The following is a 21,276-nucleotide window of genomic DNA, read 5'->3' on the forward strand; positions in this document are numbered from 1 at the left end:
TAAGACAAGACACACAAGGACAAACAACAACGTATAACATCGAAAACTAAAAACAAATGAGAAACACGACCCGAAAAAAAAACTTGGGCGACTTCAGGTGCTCCAAAAGGGTAAGCAGCCAGGTCATAATACTCCAAACCAAACAATAGACTTTAAATCCTCCTTGTAACTATACAAACAAGGCTCTGTGTTGAAGGCCTCATCTTGGCCTATAAATGTTCACTTTTATAAATTGTTATCTTCCTATATCTATGTATTTGAAAGATTGATTGATTGACATCTAGTTACAAACGTGTCATGCATAATCAGGACGAGAACACAAACACAAATTCAACAGAATAGAATGGCATACCATTAAAAATAGGGAAGAGAGTTGGTCGATTTTAGAACGCAGCAATCATGACTGGAAGTATTATTCCCTTCTGGATATGTCAAGAAGTCACAAAAACAAAAATAAGCATGACTTAAATTTCCATCAAAAAGGAAAAAGAAAAATCTAAAACCAATCAAAATTTACACTATTCGAAAATTATTCCACACATACCCTCCCAAAAAAAGGACAATGAATAAAATATGAAAGCACAATTTCTGAATTTCTATATTTGCAGACCATTTATAAGAGGGAAAGGTAGACACTGAATTAATAAGAAGTAACATGCTGTATTAAAAGCTAATATATTGGTTAATAGAAGCATCATGCAGTTGGCAGTCGGAAGTTAGGCGCAAATACATTGTTTTATGATCAATCAATCTGACAGAGATAGGAGTTAGGAATAAAAGGTGAAATCGAGGCGATTAACTCAAGAACATGGACTGTGAACACTTCTTTTATACTTACTCATATATGACCAGTTACCCCAATACATGGGGTAAGTGGTCATTTTTCGCTGTTTGATCTAGTCCTTGATCTCAATCAAGCCCGTGATAGGAAATGAAAGAAATGCCTACAAAGATGAAAAAAGGTCTACACAGAATTTATTGGAACGCAGATGAAAAATAGCATGCATGTCCCAGCGAGCTGAAACGTGTGTATACGTTTAATGTGTCCACTTACCCCATTCTCCCCTACATGTCGCGGAATTTTAACTGAAACTATTCGTCAAATTATATCAGTTGAGTGCAAACTATTGACCATAAGGTTTTATAATACACAAAATTTGAAGGAATGGAAGTGATCTAGTTCCGTGTTAAAATTGTAGGTTTTTTACTCTATTCCTTTTCCGTTGATTTCCAAAAGCTTCTTCATATTTAGGTTCTGGAGTTTTTATGAGTTACTAGTTTTAGGAATATAAAAAAGAGGATGTGGTATGATTGCCAATGAAACAACTCTCCAAAAGAGACCAAAATGACACAGAAACAAACAACTATAGGTCACCGTACGGTCTCAACAATGAGCAAAGCACATACCGCATAGTCAGTATAAAAGGCCACGAAATGACAATGTAAAACAATTCAAACAAGAAAACTAACGCCCTAATTTATATTAAAAAAATGATCGAAACACAAATAGGTAACACATAAACAAACGACAACCACTGAATTGCAGGTTCCTGACTTGGTTACAGGCACTTACATACATAATGTGGTATGCTTAAAATATTACTACTACTACATTGAAGAAGAACCTAAAGTTTGTGTCTGAATTATCAATAAAATGACTACACTTTTAAGCAGTCAAAACTAAGTATATTATATAGATAATAAGAAAATAGAATACTGAAAAGATTATTTTAACATGTGATGATAGCTTAGGAAAAACTTATCAATCAAATGTAAGCAAACATATTTCAATTTCAATTTATAAAAGGGGTACAAAGTCACATTAACTGTAAACCAACTTATTTTCGCCGATCACTTATTTCGTGTTAAGCTCTCTTGTCGCGATTTAATTTCCTGATTTTCAAATTTACTTGATGCAGTTAGATAAAGAAAAATCTAAGTTTTACATATTTGCGCCGATTTATACATGTTAGCGGTTGTTTTCTACTTGAGAAAGTCGCGGAAATAAATCGCGAATATGTTTGGTTATAGAAGTCATGCAGTTTAAGCAACTCATTAAGCAATCACTTCATTCTTTCCCATCGTTGGCTGTCACTAAAGGAGGACTTTCTAGTACTGATATCACGTATCTTTTCTGTTCTATACTGTATAATACTACACTTTCTAAATCATATTACTGTGGATGCATTATGATTTGTTGGATGCCAATTTTCGGGGTTTTTGGGGGTACAGTTGAACCATGAATTTACATGTGCGACGGAGTATTAATTTTCTATCAGGTTGTATGCAAACTTTGGCAAAAGCAGGAAATTACATAGCATGAAAGAGAATAATTTCGGCAAACCACGAAAGTTAGTACCCTAGAAAATAAATGAATCCACAGTAATTGAATTATTGAGCAACATGTTTGGAGCAGATATGAGAATGATAAGACAGAAATAAGACTAAACGACAAAATTGACCAGCGCGGTCAACTGACTGATTGACAATTCAATCTTTCTTAATGCTGAATCTTGTTTCAAAGAAACTTTGGCACGTGATAAGGACGTTCCAATTAAGGAAACAAAATAGTGTAAAGCTGTACAACGTATCCAATGAAAATGAGAGGCGTCGAATACCACAGAAACATTAAAAGGCATGCGTCAAAAACCAAAAAAAAATAAAGAAAATTAAGAAAATAAGCTGACAACACCATGGCTAAAACAAACGTAAACGAACGCAAAACACAGCATAAAGAACTAAAGACCCCACTTAAAACTAGGAATGATCTGAGGTACTAAGGAAGGACAAGCTGTCAAACTCCAGATGTGGCATCTGTCGTGTTATCCATGTTAGAATTATCCCAGTAATAAGTATAATTCGATAGGTCACATTCGGCTTTCTCGTTTTATTTGTGCAGAAAAACGAAGCAATTATACACACATCTTTATTTTTTTCATTGATCTGTGGTGGTTGGCATCGTGACAGTAGTACCTACAGTGGTGACAACAACAGGTGCAACAACAACAGGAACTACTATTGGAGCAGCAGCAGCAGCAGCTTAAATAGAAAATAAAATAATATATTCTGAATCATCAGTAAAATAAAGGATAAATTTGTGTATTTTGCCTCTATCCAAGGAAACTACTGAGCACAGAAATAGAGACATTTAAAGATGACGATAAACCATTGAAATTTGTGAATGAAATGATTTTGTAAGCTTATAATCATATTTGGTAACATATGTCTTAGCGGACGCAAATAGCTAAAATAAAAAGTCCGTGGTATCAAAATTTACTAGTATTACTGGTAAATGTCAGTTATCAGATTAAAAAAACAGTTCTCGGTGACAAAGTGTCCATGTCCTAAATTCTACTGGGAATATTACGTTTTCTGACACAAAATTAATAAGATTTCAACTGTGGTGAAGTGTGTGTTATTGTAATATCTGAATAATTTAGTAGAAATATATATAATTTATATTATTTTTTTGTTATTTTCCCAAAATGTGCCTCTCCTAAATATTTGCATCAAACTTTCAAAGCAAAACTATAACAAAACGTAAATAGGTAATTTGAGTACATTTATTTTTCTCTTTTTTTTATTACAAAAAAACAAATTCATGTAATGAATTTAAAAAAAAATAGATTAAAAAGGGGATTTCATTTTCCTAGAAAAAAATATATTATGGACTAATAAGAAGGACTTCAGGGGCGTACGGTAGACCGTATTTGTTTGAGGTAGACGACGTGATCTTTCACATTGATAATCTAATTGACTAAACACTCAAGTCCAAGGCTCAAATAAATTCATCGTAAACTGTGAGTCATTAACAAATCAGAGTTCATGACCCGAAAAAACATGAAAAACTACACCAATCTTTTCATTGTTTTTATCTTAATTAGGAAGAGTATTACAGAAAGAAACATAGGATGCATTTCAATAAATATATTTCAAATATTTTCTTTAATTCAAAGTTTGAAATCTGAATATATGTATTCTAAAGGTTCTAGCAAAATTGTGGCTCATTTCTAATTAAATAATAAATGTCTGAAGAAATGCCAAAAACCGCAATTTCAGAAATCTTGGCAAATTTTTAATATTTACAAAGATGTACTACACGAACGTCTAATATTATTTAATAATAGTTTTGTGAAAAGTATGTATTTTAATTTGTGAAACTATCTTTTATGTAAATGATATAGACTTTCTCATAATCAATTTCCATTAAGATTTGAAAACTTTAACAGTTATAACCTGCAAGTAAAACGAATACAAAAAAACAAGCCCTTCTCCGACGTGATCACAACTGCTACCCTTAGGCTCGTGGTCCCGTCACGTGGACCCGGCACGTGGGCTCGGCACGTGGGCCCGGCACGAGGGTCAGGTAAGGTTAATACATACCTGCTGCTGGAGCTGCTGCTGGTGCTGGTGCTGGAGCTGCTGCTGCCGGAAACAAGGCGGAAGCTGCAATAAAAAATAATTAATTTTTGTGAAAATTTTAAATTGAAATCAGGATAGCGACAACATTTTGAAACATAACTAATAATTTGACGTTTCTAGGCTTTATGATAATATGGCTGCTTGGTGTATGTCTAAACGGTACATAAATATATATAATATGACCATTGTTTTTTCTGTTTGAATGGTTTAACACTAGTAATTTTGGGGCCCTTTATAGCTTTTTGTTCGGTGTGAGCCAAGGCTCCCTGTTTAAGGCCGTACATTGACCTATAATGGTTTACTTTTATTAATTGTTATTTGGATGGAGAGTTGTCTCATTGGCACTCACACCACATCTTCCTATATCTATAAATTGTCGAAATATTGTTTCGAGATGCCTTGTGATATGTTCACTGGTAAATATTGAAAATTTCAAATTACAGATCAATATACAAATCAGATTGAAATAAATTATCATGCCTGTAACCAGATTACGGAACTTTAAAATTTGTGTATGCTACGCATTAAACGACTTGTAGCATATGTCAGATCTTTTTAGGCATTGTTTGATAAATTATAAAAAAGAATACAAAATACTGCAATAAAATGCAAATCAAAAAGTGGGAAAAAACTAATAAATACAACGCTAAACATCAACGGAATAAGTGTTAAACAACTGCCATATTCTTGAATTTTCCTAAGAAAATGGGGGATTAAACCTGGTTTTATAGCTTTCCAAACCTCCCACTTACATTACAGATGCTTATAATTTCGTTATATTGACTTGCATCACATAATATTCCTATCTAGGGCTAGAATTACGCTCTCGTTTAGGCAATGTTAGGCAAGCATTTGACCGATTGACCAGAGATTACAATACTAGAAGCAGAGATGTGAAAAATGTCCAATGATGATTATTACTAGGTTTTTTATTCAAAAAACGGTGATGTATCCATTCAATGCTACACTCTCAATAATTATGAGTAAGTTGAAACGTTTATTGATATATTCTTAACAATCATAAATTTTATATACAGTCAAACCTCTTTTAAGAAACCACCCAAGGGAGAGCAAAAAAGTGGTCTCTTGAGACAGGTGATCTTTTAATACATGTTCAGTCCATATGAAATGCACTGCAGAGGAAACTTAAAATAATGATCTTCTTACACAGGTATCGCTTAAAACAATTGGTCTCTAAAGCAGGTTTGACTGTAATTGAGTTTGGAACCTCAATCATAGAAAGAGAGAGTCATAAAAAAAAGTTCAAAAAAATTAACGTGAAATATGATTCAAAAATAGTTAATTGTACTTCGATTTGAAACAGACATAATCAATCCAAATTTGTAATTTGTTTGAAAAAAAAATCTGAAATATTAAAGAAAAAAAGCATGATCTGATTACAAAAGAGAAAAAGTCAAAAATGTAAATGAGGCAAACATTTATATAGACAATTTTGTTTATTTGTGTGAATTTCTTAATTTCCAGAGCTTTGTAAAAATTCCCGTTCTGGATTCCATTACTGTGTCAATATTTGCATAATATCTTTGCTAAAGGAGAGGTAATACAGCTAAGGTATTCTATTCCTGAGGTGGAAAAGCCTTAGTATTTAAAAAAAAAATCAAATTTTTGTAAAAAAATTCATTCATAATTATGACCATATCAGTGATAGTTAATCTCAACTCAGAAGTACTGACTACTGGGCTGGTGATACCCTCGGGTAATGCAATACAACTCCATTAGGAGTGGCATCAACCCAGTGTTGGAAATAAACTTATCAATAGTGAAATTTCTTTTAAGTTTCCAATCACAAGAAACGTTTCAAATGGTAGAAAGTGAAATCACAAAAATACTGAACTCCGAGGAAAATTCAAAACGGAAAGTCATTAATCAAATGGCAAAATCAAATGATAAAACACATCAAACGAATTGACAACAACTGTCATATTTCTGACTTGGTACAGGCATTTTCAAATTTATATTTAGTGATATATAAAAAAAAATGTCCGATCAAATTAAAAAATATATATATATAAACAACATACCAGTTGATTCCTTTAATAAAAACAAACTTAATGTCAATCATATCAGAGATAAATTTCCATTCACCAGAATAATTACATATCCATATATGGGTATAATATCAAAAACTAAGAGTGTCAATTAATGTTCTTATGACTGTAAAACAATGAGAGAAAATAGTGAACAGTTTGATGACCTTTATCATATACTTTTTAAACCAGAAATGTTAAGGAAGTTTGCTTGTCATGTTTTGGGGATTTTTCGGAGTCCTCTGGTCTTATCCATTTGAATGCCGTTAATAAATTTGCCCATTGATCCCTATTTTTCTTTTTATAAATCTTTTACGTGTATAATGATAAGCCATCTGTAAAAGTCTTATAATTTTTTTATTTTTTTTTTGTTTAAAGTTTTGAGAACTTAAACTCGTCAGTGATAAAGCTATATAAAGTCAAGAGCAAATATATTCCCGCCAAAATTGCAATGGCTAATATCTTGACTGTCCCTTTGGTATCTTTCGTCCCTCTTTTGAAACAAGCACATTGGTCTATATTTTTTTGCTTTTTTTTTTTCATTCCTCTATTATTCCCCTATCAATATAAACTAGTGTTTTGAAAAGTTAATTATTTTGAAACTAAAAAGCGAACTTCCTTAAATTTCAATACGTATAAACTTTTATCAACATAAAACCTAACCGTGTGTTTAACAGAACATACGTTCAAAATCAAACTTTTATTGCAGAATTTAGATATACCAAGACAATAACGAACGGTAAAAGTGAGTAGTGAATATTTGTTATATTGGTACTTACCTAAGAGGGATAATAATAACAGCGGCAATAACGCACCAAGGCCACCCAGGCCACCAAGTCCATCATCGGGTACATCGATAACAACAGTTCCATGAACAGGACCAAGTATTAATCCGATAAAAACCGTGATGACAAGGATGGTCAGTTTAAAAAAATCCATCTAATCACAACATAAACTAATTAGCATTGGCATTTATACATTTAAAACAATAACTGTTTGTTTATGGGTCTTATTTTAAACCTTGGTGTGGTCTGTTTATTTTTGACATATGGATTGGAATTTCCCTCTGATATCTTTCTTTTCTCTTTGAGCATAGGAACACACATACAAAAAAGTACCAGTATCTTAACCAAGATTGCAGGATTTTTAAATCAATATTAACGAAACCAATGTTTCTTCAACAGATGTAGATAGCATTATCATTGTTTAACAATAAACGTTAAAAAAGAATATTACAAACATATATATATACCTCCTTAAAAAGGAATTGTAGAGATATTGTAACAGTTACAAAAACAATTCTGTTAATCATAAAAAAAATGAATAAAAAAAACTATCAAACTCAAAATGAAATTTAATTTGAAAAATTAAAAAAAATCTGTTACTTTTCGAACTCTGAGAAGACGGTTCCTCGCGTGTTTTATTATTCAACAAAGTATGCCTAGTGTTATACATATTTCATAGTTAATTTAATCCACAACTATGTTTAAGTTTAATTTCATGAAAATGGGCACTATTTCACTTTATTCAACAATAGGGCTCTTCACGGTTAGTTCGGCCATATTGGATAGGGGGCAGATTTTCATAATAGAGGTAAAAATGGTGTGAAAAATACGGGAAAACATCATTAAAACAGAGCTGTTGCTTGGAAACACACATAGGATTTCCCACACTTTCATACCATTTCCACCTCCTTCCAAAAAATCTGCCCCCTATCCAATATGGCCGAACTAACCGTGAAGAGCCCTATTAAAACAGTACTCTTCTTAGCGAATGTACAACATGATGAAGTGACATATTAAGAAAAAATATAGTTCCATGCAATATCTTCTTCCCCCCCCCCCCCCTCTGTATTTTTTTTTTTTAACAACATGAATAAATATTTATTTCAAATATTGGCTTGTTACAATATCCTTCAGGAGTGCAAGCTCCTCCTGATGTTCCCTGTTACAATCCACTAATCACTCAGGGTAGTGCTTAGTTGTAAAATACAAATTACATTTTTTACATCATATATATATATTAAACAAGAACTATCTTTAAAAAAGATATCCGACGTATCTAAATTTGAGTATATGTTTAAAACTATCATTTTGATAACCTTCAGGGCCCGGTTGTTCAACTTGTCGTTAACTTAACGTAAGCGTTAAATTTAACGTGTCGTTAAATACTCTAACGTATCGTTACTTAACCCATGGTTAAAATGGTGTTGTTCAACTTGGTTTAACGCCGTCGTTAGTTAACGATGACGTTAAATAATTTAACCACTCGTTAAATATTTAACTAAAGTTTAGAGATTATTCTCTTTACCCACAATGCATTGGTTTGTTAATATTTACTTCAACATGGCTGACAAGTCTTCTGCTAAAACACAAAGGGACAGAAAACCTAACTTCACCCAAGAAGAAGTAAATGTAATTCAAGATCAAGTGCAAAAGAATTACAAAGTGATTAATGAAAAGTTTGGAGATGGTATAACCAATTCCAGAAAGATTGCTGTCTGGAGCAGGATTTCCATCTTGGTCAGTGCTCTGGGTGTTGCCAACAGGTCTCCCAAAGACTGTAAAGACAAGTGGGCTAACACCAAGAAGGTGGCTAAGAAGGTTTTTAACAACCGTAACAAGGAGCAGAGGGCTACTGGTGGTGGTCCACAGCCAAAAAAACTGAGTCTGGCCATTGAAAGAACAATAGACCTTTGTAAAGACTCAGCTTCTTTCAAAGGTCTTGAAGGAGTTGAAAGTGTACTTGGTATGTATCAGTAACTAATCTATACTCTTTTGTGAATATGTTAAAATAATAAATATTTAAAATTAAATGCTATTAATTATTCTTTCCGATTTCATGCAACTTTGTGTTAAAAAAAATCGCCGATTATTTATACCATGTCATCAAAATTTGACAGGCATTTAGCTGATTTATTAATCTTTAATAATGTGTAAGCTTAGTATTTAAATGGCATTCGGCTATATTCAGTTTTACTCAGTGAATAATAAGTATGTCAATTCATTTGGTCAATTATTTATGTCGTCTGCATTCTAGTATTTACGTCCTAAATATTAACCTTGAAAGACGCTCAGCATGCTAATGAACATATTTGTTTTTGAGCCTTATTACCTCATGACACACATTTTTCTAGCGATGGATGATTTCAAATATTGTCATTTGACAATATTGTAATGATAGTTTGGAACAATACATGTTCAGTTCAAATTTTTTGTTTATCCACGAAAGAACCTCCTTGCTGTTATTTCCCTTTGATTTGTAGCCGACAGGACGATGTTTCTCGGACCCTGGCTAACCCGTACCTTAAATTCGATCGTGGCATACGCTCGTAAAGGCCAAGATTTTAACAATTTTAATAATCATCTTTTGTTGATCGTTCAAGATTTGGAAAATAAATATATTTATACTGCAATCAGCTATTTTACTATACAGATAAAGCTATACGTATAAACGTTAGCTTTATACGTCAATGACCTCAACTCACCTATAAGCCCCGCCTACTTACAACGTCACGTCACAACCATGACAACGTGTAGTAACAATGGTCAAACTTTTATGAATTTAAACCTGTTATGTCTTCAAATTGGTAATTTATATACCATGTTTATCAAATGTTATTAATTAAATTCATTCTAATTCCTTAAATTGTCAATGCTTACCGCCTAGACTACGCTCATAGGGAAATACCCCAAAATGGTACCCCAAGGGGGAAATTCCAAACACTTTTTTTTAATAATATTTGTTTCATATTTTTATTATTTTTTTTATTTTTTATCGATTTCAGTATAAAAACAATATACGTATAGTGTCTTGAAATATGAAATTTATTTGTATTCGGCACGAAACGGGAAAATGCTCGGTAGAACCTCGCATTTTCCCGTTTCTAAGCCTCATACAAATAAATTTCATATTTCAAGACACTATACGTATATTGTCTAAATAGATGGTGTTAAACTTTGTGGGATATGAGTGAAAAAAATGTGGATAAAAAGGGGGAGGGCTATACAGTGAGAAATGTATGCACAGAAGTGCCACTGGAATAGGTCCTTTTTATTTTGTCAAATATACCGAAGGGGACGCAATATCAACACTGTAAAATGTAGATGGGCCAGCAATTTTCATTTAACAATAAGCAATGTAAAGATTATTTTTTTGACAGCGAGTGAGATTGCGAGTTTAAATCCAGCATGGGCAGGTGCCCTCTAATCCTTGATGATAATTGACAAAGGATTGGATACCCTACCTAATGTCGGGTGTTTACGCCAGCTTCATCCATCAATAAAAACTGACTTCAACGAAATAGCACGATTGTGCTGAAAGCAGCGTTAAACACCAATATTCATTATTCATCAAAACCAATAGATTTGCTAGAAAATTATTTAAAATTGTGCAATACTGCCTTACAATTGAACAGAAGTTGTCTTATGATATATAGTTTTGTTACTGACCGTCTCGTTTTGGTTGTCATTGATGCATATGGTTTGTCAGGCTAGGTCAATGAAAGCAAAGAAAGAATGTCTGACAAAAAAACTCTCTTTAAGTAAGAAAATTTAACAATAGACACACGTCTATTCATCATCATGATAATTATAAAAATAACAATCTCCTTATTATATTTTCTAGATGACAACTCAGCAGCATTGCCAGAGGAGAGTGCAAGTAATTCCCAGGACCTGTTTGATACCCCTCCAAGCCAACCACTTTCCCAATCTGGATCTGAATCCATTCTTCAGCCATTACCACTAATATCGCTTCTACCGGCTGTAAATATCCAGGTGCCACGCCCAGTGGCTGCAGTAGTTGAGCTGGGGACTCTAACAGCACAGAAAGCAGAAAATCCAAAGAAAAGGAAAGCAACTGCTGATGATGTTTATGGGCTTCAGGTAAAATTTCACATTTGCATTTATTTAAGAAATAATCCAAAATAATAAAAATCGATTAACATATTATTGTCTTATAATGAATGGCTCGGTGTTAGTTTGAAGACTGTCATTATACTCGGGAAAATAAAAAGGTAAAATTCAATTATCAACACTAAGAAAAGTTGACTTTTTGGGTCCCCATCGATTAGTTTGTATCATACAGATACAGATCCAGGGGACTAGGGGCCCGGTCAATGCCCTCCCCTTTGTGGTCAGTCAGTACCCGCTTACAAAAAGTTCTGGATCTACCACTGGTATAGGCAATGATGTGAGACCGTGTATCGATCTTAAATTACACAAAATCAACATCTTTATGAAAATCTTCTAATATAAATATTTAAAATTTATGGTCTTCCAGCTGCTGGCCAAAGCATAGGTCCAACAGGTCATACACTTTATCTGGAAATCTCAATTTCATTCAATACTTCTGTAAATTCCACAAGAGTTGTAAGGTATACAGACACATATAAAGATATATGTTAAAATAATCATATGGATCTACATGTATCATTTTTATTTCAGGTACTGTATTTGAAGGGTGAAATGGAAAAGCAGACAAAAGAGATGAAGAAATTAGACCTTCAAATAGAGTTGCTAGAATTAATGAAACAAGACAAAGAGAATACTCCACTAACATTTTCTCAACTTTTAATGAATTAAAATATTTATTTTTCTTATCAATTAACAATTCTTTGCCAGACAGTTTTCACTTGACCTCGACCTCATTTAATGGCTCAGTGAACAAGGTTAAGTTTTGGTGGTCAAGTCCATATCTCAGATACTATCAGCAATAGGTCTAGTATATTGGGTGCATGGAAGGACTGTAAGGTGTTCATGTACAACTGGCAGGTGTCATTTGACTTTGTCCTCATTTTCATGGTTCATTTGGTCGATGTTTAGTCTTCTTGGTTAATGTTAAGTTTATGTGACAGTTGTAATATAGCTTTATTATTTAAATCAATCGTATCTGATTTTATGCCCTTTATGGGCCCTGTAATTTTGGAAATAAAAATATTCTATTCTATTCTATTCTATATTAAGGACTATCCACATAACATCAATGATTAATAAAGAAGGCTAGATATTTTAGCGTGTGTACTCTTGTTTTAATTCTGGCTATGCATTTATTTGGTATGTTTATATTCGTTCATATCGTTTGCTTTACATCCAGTGGCAAATATTTCATGCATGTTCATGATGAGAACAAATTAACAAAGAGTACAATATGTATAATCAGACCCCTCACACGATTTTGTTATATACATGGCGTTACACTTATCCATACATGTACAACGCAATCAGATTATACATCCCCTTTCCAACCAGATGTGCCGGCATTTTTACACACCCAACAGTCTATGGAAGACCCACTTTGCGACAAGGGTTTCACTGATTGGACGAACAAATTCCAAAGGATGACCTTAAATGTATACCTTAATCAAGCCTTGGGGTAAAATGTCATTCAGTGTACAATTAACAATGAGATGATGTTTAAAATAGCGTGACGACTGACACTTCGTAGTGCCAATAACTCATATTACCGCAAGTGTATTTATGAACTCATTATTTGCTAAGCCTTCAATTCACTGACATGTCGAATGCATGTGTTTTGAGAAAAAATAACTTGTATTATTTATCACAATTTTATATTGGATGAAAAAATAAAGACTCTTGTGTATTAATCATGTATTTCAGTTGAAGAAAACTCTTGCGATATGCTCTCTAATGTGTCTACCATCCTGTTCTCCTTCAAAATTCGGAACTTGCACTGGCTGGTCTTGCTGAACATGTACACCACAAACATCTTCCAAAGGTTCATTCCTTGTTAAAGCTATGTTATGTAGAACAGCACAAGCACCAAACACTCGACAGACTTTTTCTGGTTTCATTCTGACCTGAAATTTAATTTCATAATTATGGGCAGGAAAATATCTTTCAATTTAAAAAAAAAAAACTGTTTCAGAAGTGTATTCCTATCTACAATATTGTCTCCTGGAAAATTACCCATGCAGATATCCACTTTAACAAAAAATACCATGTTAATGATTATTTGCACAGCATTCTAAAAAAAAACCAATACCGATAGCTACTTAAATAACAGGTTCACTATAATCCCTATTAACTGCGGCTCTTTCTGTAACAATTGTCTCTAGTTTTTCAGAGCTTCCATTTAATTTTTATGGGGATAGTGTCGCTTGTATGAAATTTAAAAAGTCAGGACAAGAGTTTGAGTAAAAAAGAGGCAGGATGACAATTTATGTATGAAAGTGTGAAAAATAAAAAGGCATTTTTCATACTAGCCCCCCCCCCTCAAACAATAAATGGTAGCTCCCTAATTAGTATCCTTTTAATAATTAGTTTCTTTTTTTGTGTCCCTTTTTACTCAATATATTTTTTTCTTCATGGCTGAAGTTTTTTTGGCATTTTTTGTATGAAACTCTCTTTTCTTTGCCTAGGTACCATTAACAGAGCAGCCATTTTATCAATTAAAACGCTTCGTTAAGTATTTAACGAAGGTCTATAGCAGCGTTAGATTTTATAGAAGTTATCGACAGTTTAACGTTGCGTTAAATCTAACGTAGAGATGAACAACAGGATTAACCATACGTTAAATTTTAACGAAGCGTTAGCATATTTTAACGACAGCGTTAGACTTAACGACAAGTTGAACAACCGGCCCCAGAAGCACAAAGATACCATTTTAGCCCCAGTCCCACTAGACCACGATCGCACCACGCTCACATCGATCTAAAATAAATTTACGCTTCTACAAAGATCCCGCTACGATTATACCACGTTCTCACCGCGCTTATTCTGCGACCTCACTACGCTTATCAAGATCTTTCTACGCTCTACAAGTTCTCACTACGACCATACCACGAGTTATCCGATTGCAACACGATCTTACTGCGATTATAACACGTTCTTACCACGATTATACTACATTCATAGCGCGATCGTACTACGTTCTCAGCAATAACGTCAACATCGTGTTCCATATCAATACAGTTCAATTCCTTCTATTTCTGATTAAAGGTAGATTTCTCGGAAACTATATATACAGTCATGCCACCAAAATCTACCAGAACACGTGGGCATGGTGGTAGGAGTTGATGTAGAGACAGAGGGAGTAAAGTAACGAATCCTGATCAAGCAGAGATGTCGGATCGACCAATCCAACCTAAATTACAACCTATTACTGGTCCATAAAGCTCAATGACGATATTTTAGTGAACGATAGCAGAGATGACATAGATGTATCAATATATATAGGAAGATGTGGTATGAGTGCCAATGAGACAAATCTCCATCCAAGTAACGATTTATAAAAGTAAACCATTATAGGCAAAGGTACGGCCTTCATCAAGGAGCCTTGGCTCACATCAATCAGCACGCTATAAAGGACCCAAAATATTACTAGTGTTAAACCATTTAAACGGGAAAACTAACGGTCTAATCTATATAAAAACGAGAAGCATGGTTAAGCCGTTAGAGAAAAATGGATAATTACATTCAAACAAACAAAATCTAGGGAGCTTTTTTATATATTTTATGTGAAAATGACAATGAGAATGATGGTCGTAGTGTGAACGTAGTCAGGTCGTAAGAAGAGCGTGATGAGGACGACAAGGGCGTGCTAGAATCGTACTATGGTCAGCGTGGTAAAGTCGTGGTGGAAGCGTAGTTGTGTCGCAGTGAGAACGTGATGGTCGTAGTGAGGTCGTGATAACGTCGCTCTGCGATCGTACCACAGTCTCTCCGAATAGAATCACGCTATCGCTACGCTCTCGCTACGATGGTACAGCGACCTTTGCGATCTTACTACGATGTTACTGCGCTCTCACTACGCTTCTACTACGACCTGATTTCGCCACGACCGCACCACGATTGTTTTGAACATGTTCAAAGTTGGCCACGCTCTTCACGATCTTGAAGACCTCACCACGACCGTGATACGACCTTACTGCGATCTATACGATCGCACTACGATCATCAAAATTTGCATTTTTTTCACAGATCGTAGTGCGATCGTGGCCTAGTGGGACTGGGGTATTAAATAACGGTTTCTCTGTTTGTGTTCAGTATTCTCGGTCCTCGTATCTTTCTGTTTACATTCATCAAAACCCCGCGGACATCTCACATGCGTAGGTGCATTCTAAAAGTCATGTGCGTTCGTACAACAAAGTTTACAAATTATATAATTGTCCCGAATAAACAACTGTCACGGATGCAAAGAGCTATTGGAGAACAATTATTTTAATAGAAATATAAATCTTTGTAAGATCTAGTTCAAATATTTATAGTTTTTCACTTGCTTTCCATCACGATATAATTAACGAGACGTTTTATCAAACACAACTAAATCACCCACCATGACAGCATTTTGTCAAATCACAGAAAGGATTTTTGAGAATGCGTATTCTGTTGCCATAGTTAAGCGTCCTTAAGTTCAAAGGGCACAAACCGAAACTATACCGACTACGTCGGAAAAATATTACTTAAACACTTAATATGACTATTAATATGTTTTCTGATAGTTGCTAAAACATTACTTTTAATTTTCAAACATACTCTTCTATTGAACTAATTGAGAAAAATTGAGAAAATATTGACATTTTTTGTCTTTTGATCAGATATATAGTAGGATTTGTAAATTGAAAAAACCACAATTAAGCAATATCTTCTTTACATATATCAAATGAAACAAAAAATATTAACTTAACCAAGAATTCAAACATTGAAATATATTCAACTCACGATCGAACAACATGGATAGCTGAATTATGCTCGAGTCGTATTTGAAAAACAATGGTTTGTTGGTCATTCATTTACTATTTTTAACAATCTAATTATATACGTTAAATCGAAAATTTAAAAAAAAATCATTTCTTCTAAAATTTCTTCGTACAAACGCAACTATAAAGATAGTTCGGTTTAAATAACAAAAAGTTATTAAATGTAGTTGCTGTTGTAGTATTTAATCATTTAGTCGCTGAATAAATATGGTTATATGAATGAGCTCTGTTCTTAGTTCTAAATACAGGTTCTATTGGCCAAATCTAAATTTGCAAATAATCTCATCATAGATACCAGGACTAAATTTTGTATATAAGCTAGTCGCGCTCTTCGTCTACAAAAAACTCATCAGTGACGCTCGAATAAAAAAAAAGTTAAAAAGGCCAAAAAGTACGAAGTTGAAGAGCACTGAAGACCAACATTCCGAAAAGTTCTGCCAAATACATCTAAGGTAATCTATGCCTGAGATAGAAAAGCTTTAGTGTTTAAAAAAATTAATAATTTTGTAAACAGTTAACATATCAATATGCAAAATTGATAATTATTTACCTTAATCGTCTCCGGTTGTCCTTTTAGAGGCAATATGCGTTCCCTGTATTTATATATGCAGTGATGAGGAAGTAACGTCTACATGATACTTTAGAAGATAATTCAACCTTTAACATTTCGGGGACAACACGACACATACGTAACTGAATTGGTTATATAACTTACGTTATAGCAAAGTAAAGGGATTGGCATGTAATTCTGTTTAACAGTTCATTGCAACTTGTTTGTAAACATATCAGCTAGTAAAATTTCTTACCTACCAACGTCGACTTCAATTTGCCGATGTATTATAAAAGTTATCAATAGATATGAACAAACAAGAAAAAAAATGTTAAAGGAAAGAAAATCGTTATTAATTTCTTGCAAGGCAAATATTTCTTTGAAATCTGACAATTTCGGCAAGTTAAATCATTCGTAAATCTAATCTTGCAACATTTTCTCTCTATCATTGAAAGTTTCAAAACAAAATACAAAAAGGGATAAAAATCTTCTTGCTATGGTTTTCACTCGTATAATGATGATTTGAAAACTTTTGTTATCTTTAAAATTGAGAATGGAAATGGGGAATGTGCCAAAGAGACAACAGCCCGACCATAGAAAAAAACAACAGCAGAAGGTCACCAACAGGTCTTCAATGTAGCGAGAAATTCCCGCACCCGGAGGCGTCCTTCAGCTGGCCCCTAAACAAATATATACTAGTTCAGTGATAATGAACGCCATACTAATTTCCAAATTGTACACAAGAAACTAAAATTGAAATAATACAAGACTAACAAAGGCCAGAGGCTCCTGACTTGGAACAGGCGCAAAAATGCGGCGGGGTTAAACATGTTTGTGAGATATCAACCCTCCCCCTATACCTCTAGCCAATGTAGAAAAGTAAACGCATAACAATACGCTTTACCTATTTGTAGATCTTATAAAAAAGAATAACAAATTTTTATCATATTTTATTTTATCAAAATACACAACATTCTGTAGTCTCCGATTTTAAAGATGTCATTTTACCATTTCTGCATTTGAAAATCGTATTTTGCTGTACATTTTTACTAATGACAAGTTTCCGCAAAACATCAGAAAACAAAACAAAAAGGTAATCATTTAAACGTTGTACCTGCGACTTATTATATACATAATAAAACCCGTAACTTTGGATGCGATCCAAGTAAACTTGAAAAAAATGTTATCTTAACGATCATCAGTTCAAAACTGTAATAAATACTTCACCTTGTTTTGGTATAGGTACTAAAATTGATTTTGTATTTTATCATAAGTACATTTCTATTCGTTTGGAGTTACGAATCCTTACTTAAATTTTGCATTGTACAAGGTCATATATTAATCTGACTATTAATGACGTCATTACAAAATAAAGGAGAAAGTTGCCAAAGGGACATCTTAACTCAATGTCGAATATAAATGACAAAATTTTTATCAAAACAGAAATACTAAAATCACCAAATGACAAACATCAGTATACAACAAAATATGAAAAACATAAGACCGGAAGCACAACCCAAAACCGGGTGTGATATCATGATCTTCGGAAGCACGGTGGGTAGGGTTGTCCTGTGAGAGAACGTTCTGTGCTGGTGATTCGGTCCTGACGGGTGCTGGTGATCAATGAAAAAATGTAAACAAGGACGAAAATGATGATTTTTGACGCTTTCACTCATAAAAAATGGAAGAAAACAGTTGAGATTTTTCAATTTTGTTTCTTATGGGTTCATATGTAAACCATTAAAAAGTTGACCCTCTAAACTGTTTCAGTAAGCGTAACATAAAAGTGCTAATTTTCAGAAAATCTAGAACTGAAAAAATAAAACAAAAATGCTCATAGAGTCCGCTTTCCATGCCGCAATCCACACGGCAAAACTATTTTGTGAAAAAACATTGCAGTTTATTAAAATTTAGCCTTTTCTCGATTTATTCATGTCCTGATACTGTGCTGGTGGGTCCTGTCATTGTGCTGGTGGGTCCTGATACGGTGCTGGTGTTTTGGATAAGAAGTTGGTCATATTTGTAACAAATGTTACAAAATCAATAAAAGTGGGCAGATAATTGTTGTCAATAGGATCTATGACTCCTATTTTAGCTCTTGTGCATCCATTTGGGTGTTTAATATGTGTTTTCAAATGATCGTAACTTGTAATAATTTAATTTAGAATGTAACGCGTCTTCTGATTGGCTGACGTTATTTTGTTATCATCCCATAGACATAATTTAGTCATGTCTTGTGACCGTGACGTCATCAACGTTTTTTCGTGGTTTTCTACGGAATGAAATGGAATTTAGAATTAAATTATAAGAAATGACTGTAATATTTTTTCTGTCTATTCGAAATAACATAAAAAAAAAATGTGGTGCACACTGTTAAAAATACGCGCGTTATTCAGTGTGCACCAATTTTTTTATGTTATTTCTTCATAGACAGAATAAATATTACAGTCATTCCTTAATTACATAATTACATAAAAGGGCAACATCTTTCGTCCAATATCAGATAACAATATATAGTATCTAAAATAAGAATAGTTTTATTAAGATATTAAATGCCCCTTACATTGATGCTTCAACAATGATCAAAGCCCATGCTGCATAGACATGTTTGTTAGCGATCCGCATACCCCTCCCCACTTCCACTCAACCAACCCTTCTCATTCCTCCTCCCTTGTTATAGTGGTGTACCAACACAACAATTTATCACATAAAATAATAACGAAAAGACACACATTATTGAACAACGAATGCTCGCAGGTACTGAAAGCTAGTTCAAAGCCGCATTTTCAACTAATAGATAAACCATGTTCCCATATACAAAAATTCCAATCGTGTCGATTAAAAAAGTCTCAAAACTTAAGTTCACATTTTAATGTTTGATGAAGCAAAACTTTAAAAGTGTGCAGTAAATCTTGTGCTCACAACAGTTATTGTCATAATTATGTATACATAAGACTTATAAAGGAATTAGGAAGGTACCAAGAAATATTTTACAGTTCAATTTAATGATCATGAATGGAAGGAAATTGTACGGAAGTTTACATAGGACAAAAAGAAATTGATAGTATTTTTTGGCGAAAGACTTAAACGCTTCTTTGCATTATATAGTACAGCTCTTCTATAAAAGCATGCAAAAAAAAAACTTTGATTGACTTGCTTGCCATGTTTGCTTGGATGTTTTGAGGTAGGCGGAGTTTCAATACATACTGGGATTTGATTGGACAAATACAAACTGACAGGAATTATAGTTAATGTTTATTGTCCAAACAAATTCTAGTATATAGTAAACAGACTACTTACCTGTCATTTACAAACATCCAAACAATCATAGCAAGCAATTTGATCAATGGTTTGCTTTGCATATATTTATAGAAGAGCTATAAATTCTAAAAAAAAAAAATCTTGTTGTCGTAGATGGTTAAATCCTCAACAAAATCTCAATAACTTTGTTGGAACGAATAAAGGTTTTAAATCAAATTTTCGTGGACTTTTTAGCTTCCACCCTGACGAGGCATGTTAGCTGTTCGTATGCTGTTGCACCTGACGCAAGGAAACTTTACATTTCCATCTTCTTTTCTGAAATATTTTTCCCAGCTCGTACTTGACAGGATTGTTATCCTAGTAAAAGGTGTAACCAATGAATTGAACACAAGTTAAGAATTCCACAATACTATATAATTCATTTTATGTGTCAATTTGTTCGAAAAAAGTCGAAAAGAAGAGAGTTTTTTTTAATGTCATGATTATCTGTCGCTTTTTAGATCCATGCTTAGCATTTATTTCAGATGACATGGACTCCTCACCCTGATGACCCTGCTGCCTTTCATAACTTTATCCGTATACATATATTAATAGATAAACAAAAGGCTGCAACTGGTATTTTTGTATTTAAAATGATTCTTTGTAACGAGAATATTTGTGGTGAATGGAAACTGTGAGGGTCAAAATCTTAAATTGCTTTTAAATGTTGCTGGACCCAGTTTCGTTATCTGATCTGAATTTTCTGAAATGTGCAAGGTAGATAGACATTGGCATTTTGATTTTTTTTACTCGGTAAGTTTTGCCCTAATTGCTTGAACTTTTGCAATATTAAAGCCGATTTCAATGAGTGTGTAGACAAAGGGAATATCTTTGGTTATCTTGCTTGCTGAACAGAAAAGTCATTGTTAGGTTATGTAAACTACCCTACTTTAAGAGTAGACTAGTCCGACAAATGACACATCTTTCTCTCTGTAGGACCAGGCTACTTCGAAAGGAGGGTAGTATACCTTACCTAACAATGACTTCACGGTTTAGCTAACAAGCAAGCTAACCAAAGATATTACCTTTGCCTACATACTCAATGGAATCGGCTGTAACTGAAAATTCGAATACATTTTAACAGACAGTGGTCATGTTTGTTGATGAATATTGTTTTTCCTAGATTCACTCTTAAAAATCATTTGGTAACATTTGGTCAAATAATTTAGGAAAAGATGTTTTTGTAACTGCGGACGCCAAGACAATACATGAACCTCACACGACCCCTCGACACA

At 33.6% G+C, this 21,276-nt stretch overlaps 2 protein-coding genes across 2 annotated transcripts; one reads left to right on the forward strand and one right to left on the reverse strand.

Moving 5' to 3' along the window:
• Positions 1-2,882: 2,882 nt before the first annotated feature.
• Positions 2,883-16,846, reverse strand: LOC139499983 (glutaconyl-CoA decarboxylase subunit gamma-like). Its single transcript, XM_071288654.1, has 4 exons — positions 16,742-16,846; positions 7,250-7,409; positions 4,384-4,446; positions 2,883-3,039 (listed from the first exon to the last, which is right to left on the reverse strand). The coding sequence occupies exons 2-4, from the start codon at positions 7,407-7,409 to the stop codon at positions 2,936-2,938; spliced, it is 327 nt and encodes a 108-aa protein (XP_071144755.1). The 5' UTR covers positions 16,742-16,846; the 3' UTR covers positions 2,883-2,935.
• LOC139501503 (uncharacterized) lies at positions 8,577-12,072 on the forward strand. The gene is made up of 3 exons (XM_071290606.1): positions 8,577-9,218; positions 11,097-11,356; positions 11,918-12,072. Exons 1-3 carry the CDS (start codon positions 8,786-8,788, stop codon positions 12,053-12,055), a joined length of 831 nt encoding a protein of 276 aa, XP_071146707.1. The 5' UTR covers positions 8,577-8,785; the 3' UTR covers positions 12,056-12,072.
• Positions 16,847-21,276: the final 4,430 nt, after the last annotated feature.

Source organism: Mytilus edulis, chromosome 13 (genome assembly GCF_963676685.1).
Source record: "Mytilus edulis chromosome 13, xbMytEdul2.2, whole genome shotgun sequence".
Classification (NCBI taxonomy): Eukaryota; Metazoa; Mollusca; class Bivalvia; order Mytilida; family Mytilidae; genus Mytilus; species Mytilus edulis.